At 36.2% G+C, this 23380-nt stretch overlaps 2 protein-coding genes across 2 annotated transcripts in view; one reads left to right on the plus strand and one right to left on the minus strand.

Moving 5' to 3' along the window:
• Positions 1-1859, plus strand: part of GIMD1 (GIMAP family P-loop NTPase domain containing 1) — a 3379-nt gene extending 1520 nt beyond the window's left edge. The window contains 1 exon segment of the mRNA XM_010286263.1: positions 1590-1859. Within this exon segment, the coding sequence (XP_010284565.1) occupies positions 1590-1859 (270 nt within the window).
• A 1850-nt stretch (positions 1860-3709) lies between these two features.
• The window catches only part of AIMP1 (aminoacyl tRNA synthetase complex-interacting multifunctional protein 1), a 29554-nt gene continuing 9883 nt past the window's right edge, over positions 3710-23380 (minus strand). Inside the window, exons 2-7 of the mRNA XM_010286262.1 lie at positions 21631-21764; positions 20809-20922; positions 18430-18588; positions 15751-15962; positions 10125-10293; positions 3710-3950 (exon numbers count right to left, since the gene is read on the minus strand). Coding sequence (XP_010284564.1) covers positions 3784-3950; positions 10125-10293; positions 15751-15962; positions 18430-18588; positions 20809-20922; positions 21631-21739 — 930 coding nt within the window. The 5' untranslated portion in view covers positions 21740-21764 and the 3' untranslated portion in view covers positions 3710-3783. The remainder of the gene's footprint in view (positions 3951-10124; positions 10294-15750; positions 15963-18429; positions 18589-20808; positions 20923-21630; positions 21765-23380) is intronic.

The following is a 23380-nucleotide window of genomic DNA, read 5'->3' on the forward strand; positions in this document are numbered from 1 at the left end:
ATCTCTCTGTACTTCATGGTATTTAAGAGAAAACAGTATTTACTCAAAATGTTTTTATTCTAAGCCAATGAAAGTCATCATACTTCTAGTTTGAGATTGTTTTGGATCAAGTCCACATGGACATTAAAAGCGTAAGAGATGCCACCATGCCTTTTCTCTTTAAATGGAGCTTTAAAACCCATACTGGAAAGGAAATAAAGCATATTTAAAAATAATGAGAAAGCAAGACTTCTGTTTCATGATTACAATTGGCTCTCAGCTTGTATCATGTTTGGCTTTTCCATTATTCTTCCCATAAAAGAACAGATGCTGTGATTTCATCAGCCACAAACAAACAGGGCAGGACAGATGCCTGCGTGCTGGGAATAAAAACAGTAAATAGCTATATTTCAGTATGTTATTCCAAGAAGACATTAAAAGCTACTTTTATCAATCAGGAGTTTTCACAATGACCCTCTGCAAATTAGGGATGGCATATCAATGAAGATGGCATATCAGTAGAAGACCACTGGCATTTAAATCTCTGGGTTTTTTTTTATTTCAATAACATAGCCTAGCCTAATGAATTGAGAGTGTGGCAGATATTGATTTAAAAACTGACATTAGCCTTGGCTTTGAGTCCTCAGCAAATCAAGGCACTGTCCTCTCTCCAAAACTTATAACCCAACGCCTCCTTGGACAGCTTATGCCAAAATTTTGTACAGGTTTAGGTTTTTTTTTGTTCCTACTGTCTGAAACAGATTAATCACTATCAATACACCAGGTTTTTATAACTCCCTGCTTATCTTGGAAGTAGACAGATATCCTTTAAAGCAGTTTTATACACCTTGGTATTTAGGTTACATTGCAAAGTGTATTTTATTACCAAAGTAGGCTTCTTGTCACACACAGGAGCTAGCATGATTGCACTGAAGTTGTAATTTCACTTACATCTGTAAATGAAAGCCCAATCTCTTATTCATATTAAGATTTTCTGTACTCATTGATAAAAAAGCAGCTTGTTTTCTCCATGCCCCTCCATCAGATGAATCAGAGCAGTTAAAGACAAACTCTGTAGCCCATCACTCAGGTTGATGCATTTGATTTGTGTTTTTCCTGAATTGATGAGAATAGTTCAGTTTTATGGGATACAGCTGGAATTGCAGTTGGTGTTACATAGAAATTCATCATTTATATTTTTCAACACAAGGTGATTAGGTGACTTAAAAAAAAAATCTTCAAAGAGCTGTTAAAAGCGTAGAAATATGGCCATGTGGAAACTACTGATGTAAACTAATGTATGACATAGCTAAACAACCATTTTTCCTTATTTACATAGACATTTTTTCACTGTAGAAATTATATTAACATCTGTAGAAAGAGAAAAGAGAACTGCTAGTAGTGCACGACCAGGTATTTCCACTGAAAGTGGACATCAGTGTGTTGGAAAGGTGAAAAACCCCAGAAATTTCAGCAACTCAGATGGCATGAACTGGATTACTGCCAGGAAAAGAACATACAACTGGTCTGTTAATGCATAAGTATACGAGGTGGGAGTGGGGAAGAAGAACAAGAAAAGATAGCTATTTAAGATTTATTTTTCATTACAGGAACTTCTGGGTCCCACATGGAAGGATTTCACTGCAGTTCTACTCACTCATGCAGACAAGGCAGAAGAGGCTGGATTCAGTGAGAAAGCATATGTGCACAGTGCCTCAAGTACCCTGTTGTCGCTTTTGAGCTCAGTATAACATAAATACATTTTCCTAGACAATCAGAAGAGTATAATTAAAGAGGAAAGAGCTATTGTCTTAAGAAAGCTCTTGAATTTTGTAAGAAAAAATAATTATCAAGTGCTTCTACTTAAACACAGAAAGTAATAAAATTAGCTTTCAGGTGCTCATTTGTCTATTTTCTATGGTACGTAATAGTTAATAGAAATAAAAGAGTAGAAGCCACACTGGAAAATTCCACATCCATACCAAATACGTTTGAACACACAGTTGCAAATATCTCTTTAGATTACCAAACTACTTGCTTTTCACAGAGTACCTCACACTACTGCATCCAGAATCCTAGCTTCAACCACAAAATCGGAACAAGCTAGTGCTCCAAGTTGTGTTCCTAATATGTACGTAGTCACAAATGATATTTTGCGCTATCTGGAAGGAAAAAGGTAAAAAAGTAAAAAATTACACTGAGTCCGGACTGTAAGGGAGCCTCTTTGCTCAATTCTTCAAGCTTTCAGAAGCTCCTCTGAATTCCAAAGTTTGTAAAGAGCTTTCCAGTATTAAAAGCCAAAATTTATGTACTGTAAAAGTATTTCTTTACCTTGATTTAGGATTACTTAGAATTGAGATTTTGAACTTCAAGAATTTTGTTTGCTAAGACATTATTGGATATGTAGTTTACAAGGCAGATAAAATAGCTCTCGTGCTTAATGCTATTCGGCACATCTAAAAACTAATTACTATTGCTTATTCCCAGATGCATGAAAAATTAACACAGTTTATAGGCACATACAAAACTCATTTGAAAAAGAGTTCATCTCTTCTTTTGCGTCTGTTCCTTTTAATTTTATATCATTGTCCCTTTGCTTTCTCTCCCAGTTGACTGGACGAAGTTCAAAGCCTGCAAAATTCAGAGTGGCTAAGGTTTTTTTCTATTTCAGTGATTAAAAAAGTGCTTACTGTTTCAGTGATTAGATGGTAACCAGTTAATTAAATGTTATATGCCAAAATATCTGAAGTATCTCCAAATTGTTACTTAAAAGGTTTATTGTAAATTGATCTCAAATAGTTATTTTCAGATTATTAAAAGGCAGGAATTAAATTAATTCTTTTAAGGCTATTACCACAGCAACCATGACTATTTGTACTACATTATTATGGAATAATTCTAATTGTAAAAACTGAAGAAGCTATTTTTGTTAAAACCAAAGCATGTATAAAAACATCACTGCATAAAAATACATTAAAACAAAAAGTCAATTCATTTTATACCTGTTTGGGCATCGGAAATGGATTTTTTTGGTAGCATTTGACTAGCTCTGGCAATCTATTTGCTATTCATTCTTTCTTAGTACTAGCTATCATTTGGAAAGAAGTATCTAGGTAGACGAGATAAAGAACTATTTTAGCCAAGTGACAGCTTTGTTCTTATTGACATTATAACAGCTTAACTCTGGGACATGAAAGCATGTCCATTCATGTATATTCGGGCACAAAGGGCCATAGTTTAATCTTCCAATTACAACTGCCTGCAGACTACTGAGACATCATAGCCAAGCCCAAAGCTGCAGAGGCCTGTAATATATCTGAAAACTGCTCGGAAGGAGGAGAAAAAAATACTAAAAGGTGACTAGAAGAATTAAGATGATTGCGGTCTTCACTGACCAACTGCTAGTCCTGCATCTCTTGAAGGGCAGTTAGCACACAAGGAACAGGGCAGAAATTCTTCCTTATTGAGATGCTCTTGCTCCATACATCCTTTAAACCTTTTAGCTGTCCAGTAAATATGCTTGCCTGCCTGTAGTTCTACCTTGAACAAGCCTTGGCAATTACATCTTGAGCACTGAGTTGTTAATGACTGCTGACAATACTTAACCTCATGGACTGTAAGCATGATGAGTGAACTGTGAAAGTGTTGGGAGGCATAACACATTCTGTAGCTCTAGAAGAGGAGTCAAACAAAAAAAGGTATTAGCCATGCACTTCAAAGGGGTAATATATTCATGGTTTTTATTGTGCTTGCATTACTTTCTATTTCATCATCTGAAAAAGCTTCTAATAACCATTTATATATTTATTTAATTCCACTGTTTGCCATGGTCTCTGCCCTGCAGACTCCTTTCCCTTTCACTTCAAATGGAACTCCTTTGTACGTAGCAACACACTGGTCGTTGGTATGAAGATCAGGTTGGATTTGCTCCCAAATCTTCTTCTTGGGATTAAGTTCCTTCTCAGGATCTCCTGTTTCAAAACAAAGAATAACCTAATAGCACACAACCCATAAGGCAGAGCAAGAGCTCTATGTTTCTACACATCTGTGGGAGCCCACATAGCGTCACTGCACACACTTTTAAAGGGAAAAAAACCCCAACATTACCTGTGATTCTCAAAGTTATTTGTTCAAAAGGTCAAGTAAATTTAATCTCTTACTTCTAATACAATGCATATTCTCTAAAAGAAAAAAAAAAAGGCGATTTCATTTTTAAAAGTTATTTAATCATAACACTGCCGGGTACTCTTGACTTCTTGTGCGTAACACAGGCAGGACAAACAAAAAACACACAAGACTTGCTTTAAATATAGTTGGAGCACATTTAAATGCTGAAAGGGACCCCATGTTATTTCATTGTTGATACGCTATATATATATTTTATTTTTTTTACTTGCTTGGGGTGCCATATTGGCACCATTCTGCCCAAACTATTAAAATCTTAAGTTCCAGAACAAGCAAGAACCAAAAAACAAATCCTAGTAAACAGATCCTCCCTAAGATCCTCTCAGAGGAGCCAGGACTTCCTAATGGAAAATGAGGAGGTGTTCAAGTGAGCAGAATGTCAAGTACTCTCATCTTCCACTGGCCTGTGTCCCCAAAGGTTCAGGGAAGAAAAACTATACGGCTACAGAGATTTTTAACTGTGTCCTTCTGGTAGCTGGCTGAAATTCGTTACTGCTTGGCGTACTCCTGACTGGCTGACCAACAGGCAGATAAACGAACTACTCTCATTCCAGCCTGCCTTGTTTTCTCCTTTAAACGTTTTCAATTGTTCAATCTACTGTGATTGGTATCTAATCTCAATGCTTGCAAAAATAAGTTACTTCTGCCTGTAGACAAGTCTAACTTCTGTAGCTTCTATATCTGTAACTGTGTAAGAGAAGCAGACCAGGCCAGATTTCTCTGTTAAGTAGACTAGCCTTGCCAAAGCAAAATTCAATAATGCACTCAAGTTATTTCATAACCACAGAGCACTTAATAGTTAAAAGAAAAATCAGTAATATCATTAATAAAGTAAACATTTAGAGCTAATTGCACATTTTCACAAAAATCAAAATCCTGCTCAGTGTTCAAGTTCATGAACAAAGACAGACTTGGATTTAGACCAAAGTGAATGCATACAAACTAATAAAATCATTAAACATAATGTTAAATGATCCATCATGCATTTCCCTCCCCCTCCTCCCATATAAAAAGCAAGTGAATTTTTTCAGTTAAAAAAAAAAAACCTGACTTTTATTATAAAAAACACTCTTTGGATGTTAATAAGTTTCTTTGGAATCCTGCATCAAGCTCCCTCGGGATCTGTGGTGAGCTCAGATTAGATTAGCATAGGCACCAATTTAAATACTACCAGAGCTTTAGGCTGTGCTTTTTCCTATGACTTCTCCTCATTGCATTCCTTCTTCCCAGAAAATATTCTTTAGAAGGGTTTCTATAAATAAAATAAATTCAAACTTGTAATGGTTTAATGAACTTCCCACTCTCTTTACATAAAAAGAGCCAAGTAAGAGGTCTGAAATTTTGTAAAACATGTCATTCAATCTAGCAGTTTAAATATTGCAAAAGAAATTCTCATAATAAGAAACTTCTCCACTTTGTAACAGCACAGTAACTATTGAAAGAATATCTCAGTGCAAGAAGGGGCAAAAAGGTGCAGTGATGTGTGGCCTTACCAAAAGTTAATATCACTTAGCCCACTGTAGATTATAACTATGCAACTGAAGGAAAGCATCCATACACCAAAGCTTTGATTAAAGAAACCTGTTAACTACAGACTAACTACTGCACTTGAGCTTTAGCACTTTTTTTTGAAAGAGTTATTAACTAAATTGCCGGGGATTCTTAGACCAGAATGTTTATTTAACCATATAACTTAAACAACAGATTTGTGGTTCCTGGGGCATTTTTGCATTGAATAATTTTGTCAAAGCATTAATTATACTGCTATTAGAAAGAAGATTTCACAGTTAGCTGTGAAAACTCCAAGAATTATTGCTGTCTTATGGCAGTTACTGTGTAGGAGGGTATAGTATTCACAGACAGGCGATAGAGTAATTTTTCTATGGGTCATAAAAGGCAGATAGAAATTTGGTGAAGTTCTTAATACAATAAAGGCCCAATAGATCTTGAAAATTCATGTATTGGAATATGACACAGTGTTAAAGTTCCCCTAAGGGCAATGATATCAAGTACACAAACAAAAAAGAACATTCCTCCAGACAACAGCATTGCTTATCAAATCACTCCTCTATGACACTGAAGATCGTTCTAGGAAAACTCTCAAGTTTCTGCAGAAAAAAGTTCAATTGGTTTGAATCAATATATGTTTTGTTTACTGTGACTAAAATGGCCAAGGAAAGTTAGCCTGTAGCTCATTAATATTCTGTATGGTGGTGAGAGAAGGCTTAAAAGTAACTTGATGCCAAGCTGCTTGATAGACAGCTGTGCGCATTTTAGAGTTGCTTTATTGTTGCTGCTGCTTCTGTTGCTTCATAGGCTTTCATACTTCAAACTAAAACAAGACACAGCTGTCCTTTCTATTTTAATTTCAAGGACTCAAACTGAATCTTTATGCTTTAAAATTACTCCTTAAAAAACCAAACTGATCAGAATATAAATGGGTTACAATTAAGCACTGAAATTAAATGACATCTGACATGGCAAGGATTCTACCCTCCTGAAAACAGCATCAGTGAAATGCCACACTGCCTTTGAGGAAACAGCAGTTAAACAGCATTGTGAGATTTCAATGCAAAAAAGGCGAATAGAAGATACAGACATACAACCCCACTAAAAATTGAGAAATAGTTTTACGCTCTCCCAGTGAGTTCCCCCATCTCAGGAATAAAAGAAAACAACCTAAAAAAACAGTTGTTTAAGGAGGAGAAAAACAGAAAAAAAAACCCCAACACAAACCCCCAAACCCAAACAAGGAATTGGGGGAAGGAACCAAACACACTAAAAGTTGTTAATCACTTGGGCAAGAAGGTAAGTAGCAACAATCTTTGCCCCTAGCTAAAAGAAATTTAAACAAAACCAAACCACAACACTAAAGCAAACCAAAATCTACCAATGAACAGTGTTAATACCTTTGCATATACACAAATTTACAGAAGCAGATGTCAGAATGATTTTGTAAGTCTCCATCCATCAATGTTTTTTCTTGCTTTTTCCTACTCACTTCAAGATAATGAAATCACAAGTCTTAAAATTCTTTGAAATAAGTTTTCTGTAACTAGGAGATACATGACTCTGCTCCACGTTACTAGACATATTTGAAAAGTCAATGATTAGCTTTAATCTCATACTTACCAATTTTTCTGAGCAGCTATTTATGAAACATTAGCAAACAGCTGCCATATTTGGGACTACAACCTATAGCCCTGGATAAGGGGGTTGTAAAAGCCTTCATTTTGCACTGACCAGAACTCCATGTCTTTGGCTCCTTGTCAGAAGGAAACCGATATAAAACATACAAGACCTTGTATTACGGACTGCAGGTCGTAACTTTAGAACTAGTACAACTTTTACACCACCTTTACCTTATTCTACGTCTTTTAAGAATCAAAATGTCAACAGAATATCTGCATACCTTAACACTTGGCAATAATTTAAAAACAAATCTTTCTATAACTGATTTGCTCTAGGAAAAGCTTTTTGCAGTTGTAAAAAAAACCTGGAGTCAAATAGTTCAATGATTTTGATAAAACTTACCTCATTAGTCATGTGTAAGAAGAGATACGCTGGCTAAAAAAGAACAGCACTACTACCAGTTCTCACATTATTTTCAAATGCCAGTTATACAAAATTACCTGAGATATAAGCTTGGAGTAAGGTTATGTCTTAGACAAAAACAAAAAAGAGAGACCCTCCACCCCTCAAAAAAGCCACATGCCAGGCTGACCTGTACATTATTTTGCAGGACTTACGCAGTAGAGGGTTTACTCCACAGCTTGATGCTATCTTTTTGCACATCCATTTCCAAAGCAATAGAGAGCAACACAAGCGTATCCTTGCACGTAACAAGGGTCACACCTCCAACATTTAACTCACATTTAACTCCCTTTACTCACAGATATGCGATAACTACTAGAAGTTATGAGTGAGTATTCCTACAGTTTAGCCAATGCAATTGGTGAAGCCTTTTGGATTTCTGTACAGCTTACTAATGCTGCATCTCAACTAGAAAGCTCGGTATATTTTTCATACAGAAAACTAAAAATGAGAAGAGTGCTGCAAGACTGATTCCCTTCTTAAACATTATTTTGAAATATTTTCAAACAGAGCATTAGGTCACAGCAAGCTGAGCTTTCCTCCTGTTTCAAAAACACCTAGATAGACCACTGCTTCCTTTATCATATATCAACCAAAATATCTATCTTTTTAGAGCATCACAGTTTCTATCATGAAAAGCATAAAGATATCTACATACATATATATTTATGAAAGGTATTTCATGCAAATATGTTGAGGCATAAAGCTTGCCAAGAAGTTCATAAATAAAAACGCTGCACCTCTGACAATTTCTAGATGTACAGCAATAGATTAAAAAGGTTAATATGTTTCTATGTAGAAAACAGAAAGCTATACCTTCCCACATGTGAAAGCCAACTTTTGAGCAACAAATTCACCCTGAAGATGAATACTTTGTTGATAAATGCACCCACATACAACTCCACCCAATACAAGAAAAATTGATCTAAATTTCAGTATTTCCTAAGATAAAATGATGCAGCGATCCTGACCAGAAGACCACTGTTCATCAAGAACTCTGTGATCCACATAACAGTTGATCTAAGTAGGTCTGGGCTTGTGCTGTGCTGCACTAACTCCTGGTGCGCAGGATAAACCTAGCCAGCTGACTGCAACGGAGGAGCCTGCAAGCAGCTCCCACGTGGTACCCGTGACCAAGCCACCTGCGTGTCCTCACCTTTATGGAACAGTCATAATTCTCATGTGAACTTCCTGTCTGTTGACAGTCAAACTGAGTAAGAAAATACCACAACAGCTGGAATTACTAAAAGGGGGGAATCTTTTCTATGGACAGGGAGTGCACACCATACTGCACGTGGATCAGAAGCCTGTTTGGTGCTGCACCAACTTGGTGTTCCCATCATCTATGCGATGTAAGATTATTTATACTCTTCTCTTTTCAGTGTTAGCTCTAATAAATAACGTTTTAAATGATACTTCACAGACTCTGAGTGCCTTTCTCACTGGGATCATAATGGACCAGCACCTCCTGATAAACACTTACAACCATTATAGAAAAAACAAAACAATAATGCTAGCATATCCGTATCTTTCAGCCTGTGAGAATAAAGAACTGGCATTTGGGTAGGAGGGAAGCATTCACCAACACTACATCTGTGATGCTTATTTGAGTTCCCAATATGCAGGGTCAGAAACTAGTCTGTGTTCTAGATGAGTGTGAGGTGAAGGAAGTAGGAAAATGGATGAAAATAATCTTTGTAGAAAGTTTAAATTGCTTATTTTCTTATTTATTTTCTGAAGAAAGATACAGATTTATTGATTTAATTAAGTGGGAAAAAGTTCAATACCTGTCTTTGGAGACCCAAAAAGCCATTTCCTCCCAGACAAACAAAAAACCACTGGTGTGCTGAGTATTACAGGTTCCTCTCATAAACAGGGAGATTTCCACTCCCTCCAATCCTCTCCATCCCTTCCTCCTCCAAAGAAAATCCAAAAGCCTATCTGAAGTTCTGACACTTTCATTAGGGAATCAGGAACTTACTACTTCATCACTTACACTGAGACACTGGGAAAGATACTTTACATTTGCTTATTGTAACTTGCAAAGCGCAAATACGTTTGTTCACATATTTCGAAAGCAGAAATACTTATTCAGACTTAAAGCAGGAAATTTTATATTAAAGTACTAGACAACTTTAAGTTATTTCCCTGTATTTTCCAATTTTTGGCAGGTGGTTAAGTATTTTCAATCCTTTATTTAGACAATCTTAGTACGCTAATAATAAAAAAGTTGGAATATAACTAATTCAGAAAATGTCAACAACAACAAAAAAATGCAACCAACTTTAAAATACCGTTTTATCTGCTTCAACTCCGAGGCCACCTTGGCACATGTATGTTCTCCAATTTCCCACATATCTACTTACCAGGAAAACCTTCAAACGTGATCCTATCCCCAGGCACTGCCCCAGGAGGGGGAGCCAGAATTTCCACTTTTTCTGGGGAGCTCGCACACATCACCATTGCTTGAGATACTACTCCTCTCATCTTTGCAGGCTTCAAGTTACAGAGTAGTATTGCCATACGATTCTGCATCTTGGGAGAGGAAAACAGAAGGACATGAGTATTTAAATGCCACATGCTTTTGGAGTATCTAATTATAACCCAATAATTACAATGAAGAGACCTTAACATGGACGAAAGACGCACACAATAACAGATGCACAATTTTAATGCCTGCACACCAGTAACAAATACCATTTAAACCACTTAAGAGCTGGCCAGTGAATAATGCAGTAAATGCTCAGTTGTGACATAAACTTATCACAGAAATGCAAGATGTGCAATTCAGACACCCAAAAACCAGCTGGTGCATTTCCTCTGCATTCCATCTTTACTCATTCTAGATCACCACTTCAGTCCACTTTCCATATAGCACTATTAACCCAACAATTTCAATTTTTAATAACAACCACCACCCTCCCCCATCCCCCAAATTAGGCTAACTCAATCAAGAATTTCAAACTGTGTACCGGAAGCATACAGGTGTTTTACATAGTTAACTCACTTGAATCTTAAATTTTATCTTATTTAACCCAAATGCTTTGAATTTTTTTTTAACCATTGAAAATGGCTGTATATACTGTGCACTGAAATTTGTTAGAGCAAAACTGTAGAGCTACGTTTCTTACTTTGTTGTTTAATAAAAATATACTTTATTAGCGGAAATTACCACACTTTAGCCTAGAAACAAACCACACTTTCAAACTGAGTAAAAATTAAACCAGAACATTCTTAAGAGACAGACAGAAAGTAAGGAAGCCTTAATTCCCATAGTCCTAGTGCACACACATACACACATATATATATGTATCTCTAGATTCCAGTCTTTTTGCATTACAACATAAACCTTAAGAAAGCTGCAGGATTAATACTTAAAAAACCTCAGATGATCAAGTATTCTGAATACTGCATACTTCCCATGTAGCACAATTTAAAAAGCAAAAATATAAAGCTCCAAAATCAAACAGTTATAATGAAAAGCTGATCTTGCCTACGTTTCAAGGCAGCCCATTGACTGAAAATTTCTTAAGTTATTGCTATGGATATAAAACACCCAAAACACAAGAAACGTCTGTAAGATGTCCACAACTCTGCAATGCAACTTATAGATATTACCTAACACTGAATAACAATTAGCAAATGGATACAGAGAGCAAAAGAAACAAGATTTCTGCATTTGGTACTCAACTTTAGTTTTGACTAACTGGAAAAAATTCTAGACTGCAAAGCATCACTTTTTTATTATACAATTGACAAAACCAGACTGCATTAATGGAGCAATGGAGATCATCTTCAAACTAACAGGAAAGAAAACCAAACTAGCATCACGTCATTCCTTTTTCTTCAATCGCAGTGGCCCAATTGTTTATATATTTTGCATGAAATTTTCGTATAAGTTGATTACTACTACAAAATTGAGAAGCATTTATCAACGTTTCAAACATACACATTATCCCATCACTTTTACTAGGAAGTATCTGCAAATGCTTTTGCAAAACTGCTCTAATACTAAGATATGTGTATTGATTTCACAAATAAATGGTAAGAAAACCCACAAGGTTAAAAAAAAATATTTTTATAAAGCAAAGAAAAACCCACCCCAAGATGGTCAGCCAAAACCACAACATTGCTCTTTCAAGGATGGGGTTTTCCTTTTTATTGTAAATGGCTCAATTTTAAACTGCCTTCAGATAAACTGCAATTCCCTAAATATAGAGGAAAAAAAAAGAAACTATACCTAAATACATGCTTCCTAACAACACAGAAGTTTTTAGGGTTTTGCGTTTGGGTTTTTTTGTTTGTTTGTTTTAAACTATCTGTTCTAATTTTTACCGAAGGGACTTACCGTAATGTTTCCAGAAAACAGGGCTTCAGTAGTACAATAGTAAATACCTCTGTATTCATGCATAGTAAGTACCAAAAAAATTGTTTACAAACCATCAAGAAATCTGATGTTCAGCTATTATTCTATATGCATTGCTCTTAGGAGATCTGTCTACAGTAAGTGATTAAAAAACCCCTGAAATGTGTCAGCTACAAAGGGTTAGATCCAGTAATTCTACAGATGGTCACTCCCAGTAACCCCATAAATTAAAGGAACAAAAGAAACAACCTCGTTTTTCCAAAAGTAACTATAAAAACAAATTGGGGAGTTTCCTGACAGATAGATAAGATTGGGCAGAAACAAAAAAAGGGGAAGAAACCTTTCCCAGTATGTGAAAAGTTCTATCAGAAATACAGGGTGTTACTGAAAAGCAGCTGAAGGTGACACAGATAGACAGTAAGCATATGCTTCCTTCCACATATGTGCTATTATCCAGTAAAGCAAATTCTGGTTAATAACAGTAAGGCAAATCTCTACACTTAAAAAGACACAAACAGAAGCAAGTCTATGTCTACAGGGGACTGATAAGGCTTTGGCATCTCAGGAGGTGTTTGATACATAAATGAGCTGAGAATAAGCAAAGGAAATTCAAATGTTATCTCCTTGAAATGGTAACAACCTCCACTGGCCTTCCAAAGAGCCAACCCTTTCGTTTCAGAAATCCAGGAACTTCAAAACTGACAACTCAACTAGTAAGAAACAGATTTAATTTCAGCAAAAATGTTAGTTGTTACAGTTTCTGTGGTTGGACACACAGCTACTTCACATTCAGAATCAAACAATGCATTTTCCCAACATGCTGCTACAATGAAGTGGGTCGGGGGGAAGAAGAAATAAACTTAAGAAACTAAAATGAAGAAAGGTTAATCCTGAAGTTTACCATACAGAAAAACCAAGACCTCCTCGAAGCACAAGTGTTAAATTGCTCTTGCTTGGGTAATCCTTGAAGTTACCTGTCTAACTGATTATCAGCCAACTATACCTCTGTATCTCAAAATCAGATACTGTGACAGACTGCAATGGCTAGTGAATATGAGTGAAAACCAACACACTGATTGCTTTAAAACTAGAGTGAGTTGCAATACCAACAGCAACAAAAAGCCTTCCTCAATTTATTATGTTCTTGTCTGGAACCTAAGTTTGCCAGCAAACATAATTTACAAGTTACAGGCTTGGTTACATATATATTTCTATTTGTTTCCTACCTGAAAAGAAACACAGTAGCTTTTAATATAGCCTTTAAGCACAATGCTACAAAAGCAGAGGAAAAAAAAATGGTTTGCTTTAAGAACGGTGTCTTATATTACACACAATGTGTCAATAAGTTTACAGTCATGTCGTAGTCACTGTCCTTCATGATTTATAGAAACATATTTTCCCTGTAGACCCGATGAAGAAAATCAGAAGATCAAGAGTATGTATAAAGAATATAATTACCATTCTATCTAAGAAAAAGAAATATAAACTCAAGTACCAGTTTTTAATTCCTGGGTGGACAACACTTATCCTTAAACAATAGTCTAGAAAGAAAGAAGGTGAGACTATCTAAGTAGAAAGAAAAAGCTTTTGCTATAAAAATAAGACTATATAGTTTGTAACAGATATAGCTGTAATGCATCCTCTCACCAAGAATGGCCGTAGGATAGTGTTTCTGGAGGCAGATGGTGGTCTCTTCTCTTCTTGCTAAGTTTAAGATAAATGCTCTGCATTCTCTTCCTTCACTTCAGACCACTGACATGAGGGTCTCTTAGGTTGATGGGGATTTCAGGAGCTAAAAAGTGGCACTTGAGAATTGCGTGAATTTCAAGAATGATTGCCTGAGACAGGTATTGATGCTAGGAGCACACAGACATCAACTTCAAAAAGCCAAATACAGTGGCAGAAAAGCTGGCAATTCCTGCTACAACTGTTCCCAGCTGCTGCTGAAAGAGCTCAGTATTGGCATCGTCCACCTCATGTTTCAGTTCCATATCCCTGATACTGACGATGCATGTATCTATCTATACATGATACTTGAGGATGCAACTTCTGACTTGGCTTCACCACCATCAGTGGTGCACAAAACCACAATGTACCACATATGAAGTGGGCATGCAAGAAGTTTTCACACCCACAAAAAACTTGCACTGCATACTGAAATGTTAATGAAGATACACATTGTCCTTTCTAACTAAAAGTAAAATCAGATGATACAAATACTACAGCCTCAAACACTGCTAAATTGCCACCTCAAACACTAGAATCAGGAATAGCTGAATATTTGGTGAATTATATCTATGGTACTCGATCTGATGCATACATTTTTATTTAAATGTATGGCAGTAGTCACATGCCAGGCCTTCACATTTTTGAACACTTGAAAAAAACAGAAAAAGATGGAAGCTTGCCTCTAAGAATTTACTGTCTAATGGACTTGGAAAACCAAAACCAGACATACAAACTAACTGTTCCCAAAGAGTGTGCATGAATGATCCCTAATTCTCTGTTAATGAGTACTTTGGATTATTTTTTCCAGACAGAAAGCAGGTTAAAGAGAAAAGACTGTTACTGCCACTGCATTCTATACACTTTATGTTGGTAACCTTATTTAGGCTTTTAAGACTTTTCTTCTACACACTTTCTTGAGAGTGGACTGCTAAAAAAAAAAAAAAAAGGGCAATGTGAATTTTTCCCCACTGGAAATCCAGTAACTGGACACTGTCAGGTAATCAGTGCAAAATAGTTATTGCATTCAGTCATTTTTTTCAGTTCAATAACTTTATCATAAAAACAATCACAATTTTAATTGCTTCCTACATTTGCAGTCTTACATAGGGAGAAGGCATGAATAGGGATTAAAAAGGCATTTGAGAAAATTTAGCTTTTCCACAATAAGATCAATTCCTTCATGACCCATTTCAAAGTTGCTCTATGGAACATTGCTTTAACTGCTAAACTTGCATCTGAGTTTAGAAGCAGCCTTCAGTCAGTTCCTTCTTTCCACTGACCCTCTAGGAGAGGTGTGAAAGAAAAATGTAATGTTGAAGTCTTAGGTTGTTCCCAAGACATACATAAACCATGCATGTCAAACAGAAGTGTATCAACTAAAAAAAGCATAGAGGCAGACTCGATTGCTGACAAGGAAGTAAAACAACAGCGGAATACAAAATGCATATTTTAAACCATTCACTGCCAGCCATGTTAAATTTACACGCTCTTTGCTTTACTCCATGCCAAACACTTAAACGGGCAATAAAGAGAGATTGAAGGCAAATGTTTCAATAGTTTAGATGATAGCAAAAAGGTATTGTGGGTCCTCTACTACATATTAGGAAACCTAAAGGGAGAATCGCAGCTGTTTGGTTTAGGAGTCCACTGTGTACCAGTGGCATCACAGAGGAAGCAGAATAAGATCCTAAGGCAGAAGCACTGCAAGCAGAAAGGAACTAATTCGGGGTAAGGGTCCTTCTCCATTTCCTGGCAAGTGTTGTTAAGCATTACTTCCATTTGCATTTTCTTTTTGTTTTCATGACAGTAAAAATCTTCTAGCAGAATGAAAACACATCCTATAAACAGATGAAGGTCTTAGGAAAGGAAAAGCTATCAGTAAATAATTTTGTTAATACCTGATCCAGGGGAACATGTTTCACTAAACCGCTGACAACAGTCCTTGGGCTTGCTTCACCAACATCCACTTCTTCGACATACAAAGTATCTGCATCCGGATGCTTTTCGGCAGTAATAATGCAGCCAACACGAAGATCCAGACGAGAAACATCCACAGGTTTTGCATCACTGCTCCCAGCAGCTGGCTGCTGTTTCTTCTCCTTCTTTTCAACTATTAAAGAAAGTGTAGTTGATGAATAAACATTGAAGAAGCATAAATAATGTATATGGCTACTGCAAGGGAAAAGCAAGCTACAATCTTAGAAATAAGTGTAAATCCAGGGTAAAACACAAATGAAAAGAGTTACCACCTCTATCACTAGTTTGCAGTGGAGCATCATCATACACACTCCAATTTAGATTGTTACTACAAGTAATTACCACCTTAGGACAAGAGGTATTTTCTTGTTTGTGAAGTGAAGTCATCCTGAACTTTAAGCATAGCTAACATGTATGTAAGTGACATACACACAGTGCCAAAGGCCACATCAATGTCTGATTGTACTGTTTTAATAATTAGCAATTACCATTAAGTCTTATACCATGGTGTTTCACCAGCAAAGGGAAACGAGACAATGAGAAGTCATCAGGTTACTAGTGCTTAACAACAGCTCCTGACTGTGGACAATGCTAAGTCACTGCAACTGCAGTGTTACAGTTGCAAAGCAACCCTTCAAGATGACCTCAGCTAATATTCTTCACTGCCCAAAAATACTAGTGTGTGAAAATGCTCGTGGCTAACGAGGTTCTGCTTATGCCGAGTCTTTATCCCATGGCAATGCAAGGGTTTATCACCACCCATACATACTGTATAGTATAAAACAGCAGTGAAGCAACACTCCCCATACTCAACTGCTCATTTAGATATTCCTTTCAAGATGAGCAAGTTACATCCAGCTTGTATACAAGACTGTCCTGTTTAAAAGACATTCAAGATTTGTTTAACAACTACAGTGTCTGGGGGATTAAGAAATGCCTAAGAAGTGCTTACTTAAAATAAGCGTATTCTGTTATTTTTTCATCCAAGATAGCTTACATATTAATGTAAACTAAACTCCCTTCTTTAGGGAGCAAAAAAGGAGAAGTGGACACAACATGCAATTTGATTCATTTATCATTGCTCTAGTACAGGGTTGAAATTAAATAATTAAAAAAATACTGCCTTTTTATTACTGAATGTAACTTAAGCAATAGCTCTTCAAAAATATTTCAGATCATATATGATGAATAAATAAAACCCAGTCACAAACACTAGAGCTTTTTATCTAATTGAAAATGAATTACAAATAGATTAATAAAAGCAGTCATATATACAATAATTGAAGAAAAACTGAAAGAATACCATCAAAACAGTTCATATTTAATACCTAAGATAATTTCAAAGACCTGCCATCTTTATCTTTGGTATCATTCCTCACTGTTCTCCACTTCATGACATTTCTCTACAACAGTCTGGAGCCAAAAAAATCAGCTTCTAGCACCCTATTTATTTCACTTAAGAGAAATGAAGTCTGTCATCCAAGAAGGAAAAGAGAACACAGCAAAGGATGCCCGTGCACAGCATATGTACCCTACACAGCATATATACAAATGGATAAAAAAACCATCCATTTCAATGCTGGAGGCTAAGGAGAAAACTGCACTCCTCTGGCCAGTGTCAGAGTCAACCCAGAATCAACACCCAGAGAAGCCTCACAGATGAAGTTTGCAAAAAGTGGAACCAAGAGTATGGGAATAAGCAGAGAGGAAACAGATGAGATAGGTGACAGAAAGCAAAGGGATTTGAGAATTTTGTGCAAGTTTAACAGACACGTCTTCTATTAAAAGAGTTTATTAAACAGAAGTAGATACAGACAGCAAAAAAAAAAAATTACATGAGGAAAGGTATTAAGAAACCTACATATCCTTCTACATTTCCTCTCTGTTGCCAAAACCAGATTATGCTATCTGCCTATATACCCAGTACTTCCTCTTAACCAGACAATTTCACCGGTGTTGACATTGCTGTATCTGATCTATTCTGATGGAACTTCACTGCCTGTAAGAATTTTCCAAAAAAAAAAAACCAAAGCAGCATACTTGGAGGATGCAGAAAAACTGCAATTTACCACTCTTCCTTTAGGATTATGTTATGCTACTATTGCTTGCAAGGTATTTTGCTTGAGCTGGTCTTTGCCTTTTGCTTGTACTGTTTCCATGGTGGGGGCAGGGGTGAGAAAAAAAATAATAAATCTAACAGCCTCAGAACAAAAAGCCATCCAGCCTGCCAAAACTTCTTGTCCTACACTTCGTCCCCCACCCCCACTTTTTTTTTTTCCTTCGTTTGTGTGTGTGTGTATTTTCATTTTGCTTTTTTCTGTTGTGGGGTTTTGGGGGGCTTGGGTTTTTTGTTTATTTGATTAAATGAGGAATTTCAGTCCCATTAGAAGAAATTTGGCATATAACTTATTGAAATAAGAATCTATAGCTTACTTGATGGCCTTCATTAGCTTCAAGCACTTCCAAGACATTCAGAGCTACCACATGACTCTTCCTACTGTGGCTGTAGAAACTTTCTTTTCTGTGCCCAAAATGATGCAAAAGCACTTGCATGAATTAAAAGCCTTAACTGTCTATCACTACTAAAAAAACTGAAGTACCTTTTTTTTCTACTTTTTCCTTCTTTTTCTTTTCTTCATCTTCACCTTTAATTTGATCTTTGGAACCAGATGATGATGCAACTGCTGTTGGTTGTGACACATCATCAGAAAATGGAGCTGTAGAAATGGCTGTACCAGGAGGAACTGCAATCTGTTTTACTAAAATTGAAACCACAGAAGTTAGAAGGGGTATCAAAACCTTGAACATTATGACATAAAGTTTCCAACATAAATGAAAAAACAGAGAGAATTGAAAGTTTTGTTTAAAATACCAAAACCACAACTGCTGAGTCGTGAAGCACAACATTACAAAACACATTTCAGAACTGAATCTATATGCGACTATTCTGATTGGTTAAGAACAATGCCTTTGACTACACATATTTTCAATGGGAAAAAGTGCTATATACAAGAAAACATACAAGCAAACACCACCTCTTTTTGTAGTTTATTTCAACATCTAGTTATCTCTGCTACTAACTCCATAATTCTCATTTGTGTTTGCCTAGTTTCAGTTTCTAGCTACTAGCTCTTGTCATACTGGAGACTATTCCGTGATTTACTACATGTAAAATACTTTTTACATTGTCGTCAGATCATTCCTCAAATCTTTTCTTCCTGATTAACTGAGAAACTGAGCCTGAATAATCACATTCTAAGAAATTACCTGCAGCCCTAAAATGATCTGTTGATTCCTCACTTCCCTAATTCTCCATGTTTTCTTCATATTTCTTTTTAAACTGTTGATACAGAATTCTGGACATCATCTCACTATCAATCTTACCAGGTGAAAGTGTAAGAATCACCCTCCTTCTACATTCTGCTCTTCAAGAATCTCATTAAGACTTTTTACCAAACCATTGTACTGGGTAAGCATCATCAGTGTGCTAGGCAATACCATCGAGGCCCCCTTTCCCAAGAAAGGTTAGACCAGATGATCTTTTGAGGTCCCTTTCAACCTGGGCGGTTCTATGATTAATTACTGTTTGACAAATTCTTACAGTATCACTATTATAGGGTACTCCAGTCTGCATACATGCTTCTTTTTACGCTTCAGACACTCCAACTGCACTGTTTGTTGATACCCGCTCTCTTCAACACCGAAGTGATTTGCACGAATTATGTTCTTACAAGCAATTATTTTAAATCATTCAGATCTGAGATTTGTTGTACCAACAACCACTTACTTGCTGTTTTGCTCACTAGTTGTGGAAAGACTGTGGAAAAAATATATCCAATGGTCATACTGTCAAAGCTAACATACACTAGTTCACTTCGAAAGCAAAGATCTGAATTTAGCACTACTACCTTTTAGGTAAACTAGCTAAATAAAGGAAGATGGATGTCAAGCTCAATATTAATTTCCTAGTCCTTTCCCATCTTGGAAAAAATCACATACCTTGAGACTTCTCTCTCAAGCATAACAGAGATTCCATGAAATATCCTGTACCTGTCAAGAATTGCTGCAGACTAACAGGCAATGGAAGAATATAAACTAATGGTTTGGTTTAGTACATGTAGGGGCTTTATTTGTGCCCAAAGGAAAAAAAGAATTCTCCACATATATAAAATGCTAGTCTTTTTGAAGACTGGATGTGTTGTTTTACCAGTAAAACATTCAGTACAGTTGAATGCTAGCATCCAGCTACACTGGATACTATCTCTCAGAATTTACAACACTGACAGTACCAATAAAAATAGTAATAGCTGTTGGGCACAGAAGAGGTTTTCTTTGGAAATTTAAAGACATGCTTCATCTGAAACACTTCAGTTTTGTTTTTTCTCCTTTCTTTTTTATAATGAATTATATAATGATGGTGAGCTGAACAGAACTACACAGAGGAGCGAAAAGAAGGGAAAACGGTGCAATGGAAGGCTGGTGTTACTATAGCATGGAATCAAAAATTCTAAACACATAGTTTCTAATTTTACATTACCACAGATTTTCTAAGAAGACACCGCTCACCCGTACTTTGAACTGTGGCTTGATTTTCCATAGGGATTTTTCAGTCATGCTAAATACTCAAGAGTATCAAGATGTGTTAGACATTCAGCAATTTCTAAGGTATTATAAGGAGTCATTGCTATCAGTCAAATTCAGGGCTTATTATGAAAGGTACTGTACAAAAACATACCAAAACTAGCTCCACGTCTAATTAAGATTTGGCCTATGTACCTGTTAGGCTTGCAGCTTACAAAGATGTTGGAATTAAGTAACTTGTGATTAGGCATGGAACCTAGGAAAATCCAGAATTTGTAAGAAATACCATAGAGTCACATACAGAAAGGTAAAAATCAAGATGAAATAAGATAGATCTAATTAGCAGAAAATATGATCAAAACTATGTTGTATGAGGATAGGACTTTTTTTCCCCCCACCTCCATTTCGAATTTCTGCCTGAATCAGTTCCTGTTTCAGCCCTTCAATTTCTTTCTTCAGTTTAGCGTTTTCCACACGGAGTTTCTTCTCTTCTCGGAGAGATGCCTGCAAGACTAGAGTTGACACTATATTAAAAATGACAGGTTTCAATAATTAGCATTCATCATTTGGCAAAGAGAGGGTTTTTTTTTTTAAAAAGTTGAAACATGGGAATGTTCAAGGACTATATAATCAGAAATATTTTGGAATAATGTTTTTGTTGAAATAGCCTTTTTTTAATAGTTACATACTCAACTTGACTCTCAGTACACTAGCTTCTCAATCCCCTAAATAGGCTCACAAGAAAAAGTTTCAAGAAACCCATTAGAAAAATCTTGAACATGTTTGCAATATGGAACACCTTAATTCACTGATACATATACGTATAAAACATACAAGTCAAAGGTATGGTATTCTTGACAGAATCCCATAGTGGTGAAAAAGCAGTAATACATTCAGACAAATGCATAGTCTCATACCTTTCCAAACTCCCTTTATCCCCCCAAATGGAATCATGTCCTATCAAAATTCCATAATCTGTTTGTGTAATTAATCCATCCTCATTCATGCCTTTTCTATTTCACAATAAGCAGCTTCAAAAAACCCACAAAGCACAAGACAGTGAAGCGGTGCTACTACTACAAGCTTTATCTTGGAGAACTTGAAACACATTTAAAAGACTGACAGTACCGACGAAGTTGTCCAGGTTCTCGTTTTTTTGTGCGAGCATTTAGTGTCAATCATCTGGTTAACAAGTTTATCATTGAATAAGAATTCCTTACTAGCTTTCTCCTTGAGCAGAGCAACTTGTTGCTTGAGGTATTCAATAACTTGATCAGCCTCTGCACCCTTCTGCTCCAGTCTGTTCAGCACTGCATTGTTGGCTGCCATCTTTACCCAGAAACGGGCTAAAAACCTAAACAACAGAGAGTCTAAAATTAATGACATAACATAATAACGCTACTATCCCTTACCACATGAAGCAGTTCTAAAAATCAATTGCTGAATAAGAAAATTTGTGAAGTGAACAAGCTTCTTCTAATGTAAAGCCCAAACAAAAAGCAACGTTAAATGGAATCTGACGTTTGACAGCTGCTTTCAAGTATTTTGGAAGAAAAGCTACTTTTCTTCCCAGCTGCAGAAAACATGTTCTGCCTTCATGAAACAGAAAAAATTCCACCTTCTCAGAAAGAAAGGTCTGCATAAATTTGAAAAAAAAAAAGGAAATAAAAGGGAAAAGGTTGGACAGGAGAACACTGTATCCTGGTTTCAGCTAAAAAATTTATTAAGTGTATGCAGAATTTTATTGAGACTAAGCAAATAGAAACATCCCACAAAAATTTTCAAGCTTTTCTAATAGATTTATTCAGAATATACTTAATACTTTATACATTGTGATTGTGTATGCATCAAGAATTTACTGTTATTTTACTTTTAAGCAGAATTGGTCAGTATTTTTACTCATCTTGATTAATACAACTTTTATTGCAGGTTTACACCTTCAGAGTTATTTTAGCACTGATTCCACTGAAATGGAAGGCTAGACACCTGGGTAACAAGTTAAAGAAGTAGGAAACACAAAAGACCAGTAAAGGCAAGAGCACAAATAAATGCTCTCTAACCCCTTTTTTCAGGATGTTCAACTTATTTTACTAGGTTTCTCTAAAGTTCCAGAAACTACCTATGCCTTGTGAATAGCCCTTATTTCTTAAAAGGTACCAAATTTAGCCTACTTCCTTCTCTGCAACATTTGTGCCTAACAATAAAAGCTCAAATAGTAGCAACAGAACGATGAAATACAGTTAGTCACTCATATCTGCAGCAGATAGTGCTTTTACCCTCCCATTCAGTATCTAGATGAAGAAAGAATCTGTGCTAACAGCTGCCTCATCTGTAAATCAAGAAAGCTGATTATAGGTGGGAAGAAAAGACACCTTGCAGATCTTCACAAGCAACAGTGACATAATTCCTGTGAATTTGCCTGTCAACTGCAACAAAGGGAAGACCTGGTAAGAAACTGGCAATACAGATGCATGCATTGGCTCCTCAACTTTATCAGAACCCAAAAATGATTTTTCTCATATCAAATTGGCAGAAAACTTCATGGCTTATTGCAAGGTTATTCTGACACTATGACCTGAATCTGTTTTTAAACGTACAAATATTCTGTTGGGATTTGCAACAAAAACCATGCTGAAGACAAAACAGGTTTAGAAATAACTGAACGGTGAACAGATACCATCATGTTCTTGCCAGTGTCAACATATCACCTTTGCTGCACTCTCAGTATCAGCTTACATTTGATATCTGATCTTCTATTACAAAGAACTCAATTTTCCACAGCTATATCTCTTTAAGAAAGGCAAAAGACAATGAATCAGGAATAGCATAATTAAAAGTTCTCAAAGTAAAATTCACAAAGCCAGAGATTGATACAGTAGTCTGACGATGCATGGGGTATATTACTCCTGCAAGAGTGATGAATGAACCAACATCTTGCCTTCTTTGCAATCTAATACAATTGAAGTCTGT

This window comes from Phaethon lepturus, unplaced genomic scaffold, assembly GCF_000687285.1.
Source record: "Phaethon lepturus isolate BGI_N335 unplaced genomic scaffold, ASM68728v1 scaffold3494, whole genome shotgun sequence".
NCBI lineage: Eukaryota > Metazoa > Chordata > Aves > Phaethontiformes > Phaethontidae > Phaethon > Phaethon lepturus.